This window comes from Narcine bancroftii, unplaced genomic scaffold (assembly GCF_036971445.1).
Source record: "Narcine bancroftii isolate sNarBan1 unplaced genomic scaffold, sNarBan1.hap1 Scaffold_835, whole genome shotgun sequence".
Lineage (NCBI taxonomy): Eukaryota > Metazoa > Chordata > Chondrichthyes > Torpediniformes > Narcinidae > Narcine > Narcine bancroftii.
This window is the reverse complement of record NW_027212336.1, coordinates 23,831-32,771: the sequence shown is the minus strand read 5'-3', so window position 1 is coordinate 32,771 and position 8,941 is coordinate 23,831. Positions and strand designations below refer to the sequence as shown.

Here is an 8,941-nt window from a genome sequence, read left to right as displayed (position 1 = left end):
TTATTCTGATAAAATCTACCCTCCACCTTCTCATATTCCATCTTTTCAAAGAGCCCCCCCTCCCCCCAGCCCCAACCCCTGAGATCCACACTTGGAATTTTTGTATTCCCACTCATCAAATTTTTTTAATTTTTACTAAAAACACAGTAAATCCCAGAGGACTTGGCTGATCTTGCGTAGGAGGTAAAGATAAGTTTTTTGGGACTGAGCCCTTCTTTAAGGTACAAGTAAAAAGCAGACAGGTGCCTAAATTAAAAGGCTGGGAGTAGGAAGGAAAAAAGGTTTCCGTTAGTCCCCTTATTTCTCTAGGCTTCTTCAGGTGCATTCTCTGCCAAGATTGCGCCTACAGAAGTGGATTCAGACCTTTGGAATGGTCATTCAGGTGGCAGCGCTGAAAGGGACAGCTGCACGGGAGGTGCCTTGGAGCACACTCCGGCTCCTGTCCCTTTGGGCTGACAGAGCTGGGGCGGCCAGCTTGGGCTGTCCCCACACTGATTCCACTGCCCCTTGCTCTCCCCACAGACCTGTATCGGTCCCCCCACTGTGGGGTGGCCGGCGTGGGCAGAGCAGTGGGATTAGTGTGGGGACTGATACAGGGCTGTGGGGAGAGCACAAGGCAGTGGGATCAGTGTGGGGACGTCCCGCGCTGGCCACCCCAGCTCTGACAGCGTACGCTGGCTGCCTCACAGTGTGGGGACTGATACAGGGCTGTGGGGAGAGAGCAGGGAAGTGGGATCACTATGGGGACAGCCCATGCCTGCCACCCCAGCACTGACAGCCCACGCCAGCTACCCCTGCCCTGAAGCCTGGCCTACTGCAGGGGCCAACCTCTGTACCTGCAGAAGAGCATAGGGACAAGACAACACCTGACCAGCTGTCAATCAGCCGACCTGAATGGACCAAGCCCCACCTGGTTGGGTGTCAATCACCCTCTGGGATATAAGCCTGAGCCGGCCCTTTAAAGTCACTCTCAAAACCTACAGCAGCACAATCTTATTCCTGGCTCGTGGAGTTTTACGTTGAATAAAGCCTGTTGTACAGTCGTTTGGTTTTGTGTGTTTGCTTCCGACCAACAGCGCACCACAGGGGGATAATATGCAGCTTTACATCGGGGGGGGGGGGGGATTTTGGCCACCTGAAAGTGCCTTCTGTCTCCTTTACTCAAGCTCTCTTTTCCCTCTCCTACCTCCAGCTCCGCATTTACAGAGCCAACCTACTCCCACCAATTCTCACCTTTCTTCCTATTCATATCCAATCTTGTCTTCGATCTTTACTATAAAAGTTGTTTGACCTGAGTTTCTACAGCATTGTTTTTACTTCAACGATAGGTCTGGTTTTTAGACAGGCCGTGTAACGGCACCATCAACAAAATTTGCTGCTACTCAACCAGTCTAAAAAGGGAAGTTCAGGAATTTTGAGTCAATTCCTGCCTTGCGATTTATCCTGCAGGATCCCGACTACTTTTCGGGGGAAGCCTGGAGTCTAAACCACACCATAAAGCTCACCTTGTGAACCCAACATTCAGCTGATGACTTGGGCCACGTCGCTCCACATAAAAGCCCCGGGACCAAAGTGCACAGGAACTTATGGGGTGGAATGAGTAATTATGTTAAATTTTTCAGATTTTTCCAACATTGCTATCTAAAAAAACACTGATGTCTGCAAACTTTCATGTTTCACTCGTTTCAACAACTTTTATCTCTTGGTCTGTGCTCCTGCCCCTACCCTTTCTTTCCTTTTCCCCCAGCCTTTTAATTCAGCCTTCTCCCTGCTATTTACTCACACCCTCAAGAAGGGTTCAGGCCCGAAATTTTGTTAATGTATCTTTAGCTCCAATGGACACTGTGAGAGTGGCCAAGTTCCTCTAGCATCTCTGTGTTTTTACATGTATTACAATCACAGCGTCTGCAGACTGTCATATTTCACTCGCCTGCCCTCTGACTGCCAGACCCACGTGGAGCCTCCCATCAGATCAGAGGGTTGAGTCTTTGCCTTTTCTCACTTGGCCGGTCGATGCATCTCCACGGCACGTGTGTGTGCAGGAAGATGCCAACGATTGTTGTCGAAGGAAACACACGTTCTATATACAAAATACTCTTTGTGCATCTTGCTTTTAATATATGTGGAAGTTACAGGTTAATTTATTAAATAATTAAAGAACACGTTAGTAACAAAAACACTGGAGAAACTGCGCCGGTTTGTTGCAAATGCCAGCGGTTCTTAGCATTGCTGCTTGGAGAGGGTTTGAGATGCTGTGAGGTAAGAGGTTCTCAAGGGAAAAGGGTAGAATTTGAGCAGTCACAAAGGATGAAACTAAACCACAGTGAATTTCATACCTCAAAATCCTGATGCAGAGTAAAAACCCTCCCCACCATCGAGACCATCTATAGGGAACGCTGCCGTCGGAGAGCAGCAGCGATCATCAAGGATCCACATCACCCAGCACATGCTCTGTTCTCGCTGCTACCATCAGGAAAGAGGTCTCGGTGCCTCAAGACTCACACCCACCAGGTTCAGGAACAGCTGCTCCCCCTCCACCATCAGACTCCTCAAGAACAAACTCAATCAGGGACTGGTTTAAGGATTTATTTTTCCTCTCTGTATCACACATTATTTACATTTCTTTACGTGTAGTTGTGTTTTTTTTGCACTACCAATAAGTGGTAATTCTGCCTTGCCCGCAGGAAAATTTGACAGTAAAACCAAAATCTGAATCAGTGAGTTCTGCAGAAACTGGCTGGTTTTCTCACTATCCCGGTCTCTCCATAGATGCTGCTTGACCTGCTGTGTGCTTCCAGCATTTTCTGATTTTATTTCAGCTTTCCAGCATCTGCTGTTCTATTGATTAAAAAATGGTTTCCTTCGATGGGGGTATTGCCACGGCACTGGTGTCGAAGGCTGCACGTCGCTGTCACCTGCTGGCAAGGAGCTGGAAGCTTCAGAGGCTTTTGGAACTCATTTGTTTTTCTGAGAGTAAAACTCTGTTGATAATGAAAAAAAGGACAATCTAAGATTGACGTCCGGGTGAATCATTAGGTTAGACATTTTAGAGTCCAGGGGTTTAAATGCATGCCAACAGGACCCTCGTCCCAACTTGTCCGTGCTGGCCAGGTTGTCTACCTGAGCTACACATAGAATCCTGGAGGAATCCAGTTTCCCTGAATCCACTGTCTTTCTTGTCTATATATCTGAGCTAGTCCCAGGCCATATCCCTCTCAACCCTCCCAATCCATGCACCTATCCAAATCTCTTAAACATTCTAATTGCCCCCGCCTCGATCACTTCCTCCAGCAGCTCGTTCCACACACCCACTGCCCTCTATGTGGTAAAGTTGCCCCGATGAAATCTTTTCCCTCTCATCTTAAACCTTGCTTGGTCTGTGGGATGGAGACAACCCACAGGACGGTGACCGTGGCGGCGGACCAGTGAGGGGCTCTGAGGGTGAAGAACCCACAGGCTGTTGGTGACTTGAGGTGACTCAGGATTTGCACCAGGCTGTGAATTGCTGGAGACTGACTGAAGGGGGTACCAGGTGTCGGAACCGGGACGCGAGATGGGGCTGAGGGCTTCCTGAGTTTGGATCTGGAGCTTGGGTTGCCGATGGTTTGGACTGAAGTCTGTGGGCCGTGGAAGTGCTGGAGGTGAATCCACGGACACTCAGTGACCGTGGGGTTTCTTTTTCTTTGACTGTAAGGGGTGCCAGGCGATTTCTCCCGATGCCGAATCTTTGCCTGCCTTACAGCAGACTAAAGGATATTTCATGAAATGTCACATTTTCTGTTTTATTATGACAATAAAATGATGTGGAATCGTGAAGCAGACAACAGGGAATATGGTGCTGGAGACACTCAGCCCGACAGCAGCAGGGAGGGAATTGGCGGGAATGTTTTGGGCTGGCGACAGTTCATCATAATGGAAATCTAAAACACTCTCTCTCCACAGCCCCTTCCTAACCCGCTGAACATTTCCAGCATTTTCTGCTTTTATTCCAGAATTCTAGCATCCGCATTTTTTGCTCAGTCAGCCATGTCCACAGGTCCTTCACCCATCCATCCATGCTAAATCCAAATATTCACCCACACCAATCCCACTGACCAGCACTGGGTACATTGGGTGGAACGGAAGCTGAGGGTGCGGTGGAGGAAAACGGTTTAGATCAGTCGCGGCCTTTAATGAAGGGCCAGATGGCTCCTGCTCATAAATTGTGGGAGAGGCCCACCAATAATATTCCCCCGCATTAGAGCAAAGCTACCAATCAGCCATGGTCTTGTGAAGGGTGGAACAGGCTCAAGGGGCCGAATGGCCTTCTGCTCAATTTGTATGCTAATCAAAGTTTACCAGATAACCAGCTCCTGCTCAAAAGACCAGCATTGATTTTTAATGCTATTTAACGCAACCCCAGAATTCTGGTAATAGGCTGCCAAACCATCGGTCGGGCTCCCAGTATGAGATCCACCAATAGAGTTTCTGCTAATTGGTCTCACCCACCAATAGAGTTTCTGCTTATTGGTTTAATCCACCAACAGGGTTTCTGCTAATTGGTCTAACCCATTGATACAGTTACATGGGTTTGGTACTAAGCACCAATAGGGTTTTAGCTTCCTGATGCAGGACGTAGTAAACGTGCCCCATTCCAAAGGGCAAAGTGGCGACAGGTGAGGCAGACATCGTCTGTTGAAGCCGCTTCAACACAAGGGGCAGATAACTAGAGCTGGAAAACTGAAATCCCAGCTTGGGACTCACCGGAAGGACTTGGCTTCAGCGAGGAACTGCCGAGCTTTATTTATTTCTTCAGAAAGTTTCTTTAAATCATCACCCTCAAAGTCGGGAAGTTTGGGGAACTGTAGGTAGAAAACACAGGAACACCATGATGTTTGGGGATGGGCTATGGGACTGGGCACCAAAGTCAGCACAGACCTGAGGGGCCAAAGGGTCTGACGATTGGGACAGTTTAGATGTAAACACTTTATATTTACCAATCAGTAGAAATTCTGCCTGGGCCACAGGAAAAAGAATCTCAGGGTTGTATGTGATGTCCTATATGTAATTTGACAGGAAATTGGAACATTGGGGAATGGGATATTTTGGTCATAGTCCCTTTGGCCCAGCAAGTCCCTGCTAGTCATCAAGTTCCCATTTTCACATGTTCCCACATTTCACTTCCCACCAACACATTGGCAATGAACCAGAGAAGCCCATATAGTCACAGGGCAGACAGCACCTGAGGTCAGCATTGAACCCAGGTTTCTGGGTCCAATGTACATCCAACATACTGGACCCTCCCTTTCTAAATCACTGATAATGTGCACAATATAATGTAGAGGAAACTGGTCACATGATGTGCCCAGGGATCTGGGAGTCCATGTCCATGGCTCCTGGGAGGTGACAGATGGTGGGGGAGCATGTGGGCAGGGCATTGAGTATCAGGTTAAGGAAGTCCTATTGCAGCCGAATAAAACTTGGGTCAGACCACACCTGGAATACTGTGTGCATTTCTGATCACCCCATAACAAGCTTTGGAGAGGGTACAGAAGAGGTTTCAGAATGAGTCATGGGGAGAGGTTGGACAACCTAGGGTTGTTTCGTCTGGAGTGTCGGAGGCCGAGGGAGACGTGACAGAGGTTTATAAAATCATGAGAGGGTGGGCAGTCCGAATCTGTTCCCCAGGGTTAATAAGACACATTGTAGAAGACCAGGTGTTTAAGGTGAGGTGGGGAGGGGGGGTGGAGGGGGGAGTTTAAATTTAGACATACAGCACAGTAACCAGCCATTTTGGCCCATGAGTCTGCACCCCTTGGTAAGTTACGAACAGTGGGAGGAAACCGGAGCCCCCGGGGAAACCCATGCAAACAAACTGCTTATAGACACCGCAGGATTCATACTTCAGTCTGGTTCGCCTGGTGCTGAAAAGGCAATGCACTAAACTGCCCCACCCTCCGTGCTGCCCCACGGGGAGATGTGCTAGGCAAATGTTTTCCATTGAGAGTGGGGAAGTGTTGCTTGGAAGAGGCTGCCAGAGAGTGGTGATGGATACAACAGGAGTATTTAGAGGCTTTTGGTCATACACATGAATGTAGAGGGGATGGATTGGGTGCCATTTGAATTGGGAATCATGTCCACCCCAGACAAGTGGGCCGAAGAGCCTGTTTCTGCACTGTACCATTCAATACCATTGACAGAACCATCTGTTCCAGGCTAGCTTAAAGGCAATGTTCGGAAGTGGAACAAGCAGCCATCCCTCTCTTGGTAACTCCTGGCTCAGCCCCTGGTTTCACACACACACACCTGGTTACAATCACCCTGCTTGAAAAATGGGCCAGCTCTTACCGGGGGACCTTGCTGTCGTTTTGGTCAGGTGTTCAGTTTTGACGTGATCGGTAGAGATTCTGTGACCACCACACAAACCCCCCACCCACCACACACACACACCCACCTGCGTTGGTTCTAGCTTCACTTCCCGCTGCCTCGCACTGGGACTCATCCCAACCTGGCCGCACTCTCTTCAGTGAAGTGTTTAAGCCCAAAAGCGTAACATGGTTCCTTTGCTCTGCTCTGACTGATCTCTCTACCCCGCTCGGCACTCGGTGTATTTATGGTCGTGTTAGTTATGGTCTGACCATCTGTACTGCTAGCAAAGCAAACTTTCAGAATCAGGATCTACTGTCATGAACAAGTGAAATTTGGTGTTTCTAACCACACTTGACAATAACCTTGAAAAAAATTGTTGATTTGCAGAATAAATAAATCTTGCTGCTGTTACCGATGACTCCGTTCCGTACTCCATGGACAAACAGACCCCGTTTGATGGGGACGAGGCCTGGTTTCACACTATTGGCAATATTCAGAGCATAGAAATAGTCGCTTAGAACTGGAATTGAAATCATCTAAATAATATAGTGTCAGTTGACCTACATCTTCATCAGAACACCCTCCCGTTAGCATTTTCTGCACCTCCTTCTGTCCATCAAGGTCTCCGAGGCAACGATGGAATCTGCCTCCGGTCTGTGCTGCCAGCTTCTTGAGGAACTCGTTGGCAGAGCTGCCGGCAAAACACCACAGGCTATCATCACTGTGTAGATGGTGGGGTTTAAACATGCAGCGGACAGGAGAGGGTCAGGATGGAGCGAGAGGGGGAAGGGAGGGGCTAGAGCGAGAGGGGGAAGGGGTCAGGATTGTGCCAGATCCGGAGGTGGGGAGGGGTAAGACCTACAGGTAGGTGAGGGGGCCAGACCCAGAGTGAGAGGGGCAGGGATGAGGCAGCCAGACCCCAGGCCCAGAGCCAGCGAGAGAGGGGAGAGAACAGGGGCTCACCTGTGGGGGCCAGTGAAGGAGACGGTGTGGACCTTCACACCTCGTGCCTGGCCCATGCGCTGGGTCTCGCTCAGGACCAGCCGACAGCTGGAATCCGGCTTGCCATCCGTCAGGAGGTAGATCCCCTGCACCTCTGCATGCCGGAAAGCCTCCTGGCAGTGACAAGGAGCAGAACAGTCAGACCTCTCCACAGAGACTGAATGGGGAGGGCTCAGCCATCTACAGCCTGGAAACAGGCCCTTCACCCATCCCTCCATGCTGGCCATGGCACCTATCTGAGCTGGTCCCACCCGCCTGCATTTGGCCCAGATCCCCTGAGCTGCAGGAGACTCGCCAGTCAAGCAGTGTCCATGGAGAGAAGCCACATTACTCCATGCAAGGCCCTGATTCAAACCCTGACCGACCATCTCTCTCCACAGATGCTGCCTGCTCAACGTTTCCTGTTTCCCTCCCACCCCTTGCTGCACCTGGGAACATCGCAATCTCTTTAAATGTTGTCATTCTCCCCCCTCAACCACTACCTTTGGGAGCTCGTTCCTCACGCCCGTCGCCCTCTGGGTGGTGAAGGTGCTCCCCCCCCCCCATAAACCTCTACCCTCACAACAGAAACCCGTGCCTTGCCAACTTCTACATTCCTTGTCCCGACAGGTGAAGTCAGATGTACCAGATCCCTTCCCCTCCGCTCTGTCGGCCTGTGTGGGCTTCAATCCCGTTCCGTCCTGCACTCTCCTTATCTGCTGAAATCTCTGCCCTCGTCTCGGGTCCCCAGTGTTTTGACCAACCTCTCCCCTCCTCCACCTGCTGAGAACCAGCCTCCTCTCCCAAATCGGGCGGATTCTCTGCCCAGCGAAGCACCTGGGGCTGCCTCACAAGGGCATCAACAGTGGGGGAGTTACCCCTGGGAAGTTGGGGGGGGGGAGATTCCCAGGAGAGGGGGTCACAATCGGTCTTGTGCCTACTCCCCTGGAGTCAGTGCTGGGGGGTTTGGGGCATATCCTGGCGAGAAGGGATGGTGGAAGAGGGAAAGGGGCATATCCCAGAGGGTGGGGGTGGGGCAGATCCCAGAGGATTAGGGTCTCAGTCCCTGCCCTGGAGTCAGTGACCTTTGATCTCCCCAGCTCCTGCTGCTCTGGTCAATGTCCTAACCCTCCGTCCATTCTCACTGCATCTCCCCACGCTACAGACTCCGGACACACACCCTCACCTCGTGGACTCCATATCAATCCCGTCTACCTACGCCATGCTGACTTGCACGAGTAGAACGGAGGGCCAAGCTGCAGTCGAATGGTGAGGGAGTGGTGCCCAGGCCCCCTGCCCACCCAGGGCTCACCCTATGATGAGGGGCGATGAAGGGACTGACCTGTAGAGCCTCCAGGGTGCAGGTGCCTCCGTGGGCCACGGCCCCTGACACCCAGTGAATGGCGTGTTGACACGTGGTATCCGTGGCTTCCACCAGGCCCGACTTCCAGCACAGCACGCCCTCCGCAAACAGTAGCAGGTTGAAGCTAGGACCAAGCCCACCATCCAGTCAGTGGGGAAAGTCTCCTCCCCATGCAGGCTGTCTGACCTCCCTTGTGTTTTCCCCACCCACTCACCCTTCTTGCCCCTGACCTTCCCCTAAGCTCCTCAT

General features: G+C 51.0%; 1 protein-coding gene across 1 annotated transcript in view; it reads right to left on the bottom strand.

Moving 5' to 3' along the window:
• Positions 1 to 2,573: 2,573 nt before the first annotated feature.
• Positions 2,574 to 8,941, bottom strand: part of LOC138751214 (von Willebrand factor A domain-containing protein 3A-like) — a gene marked incomplete at its 5' end in the record, with an annotated part of 29,995 nt that continues 23,627 nt past the window's right edge. The window contains 5 exons of the mRNA XM_069913255.1: positions 2,574 to 2,981; positions 4,744 to 4,841; positions 6,913 to 7,039; positions 7,312 to 7,463; positions 8,672 to 8,816. Of these exons, the coding sequence (XP_069769356.1) occupies positions 2,939 to 2,981; positions 4,744 to 4,841; positions 6,913 to 7,039; positions 7,312 to 7,463; positions 8,672 to 8,816 (565 nt within the window). The remainder of the gene's footprint in view (positions 2,982 to 4,743; positions 4,842 to 6,912; positions 7,040 to 7,311; positions 7,464 to 8,671; positions 8,817 to 8,941) is intronic.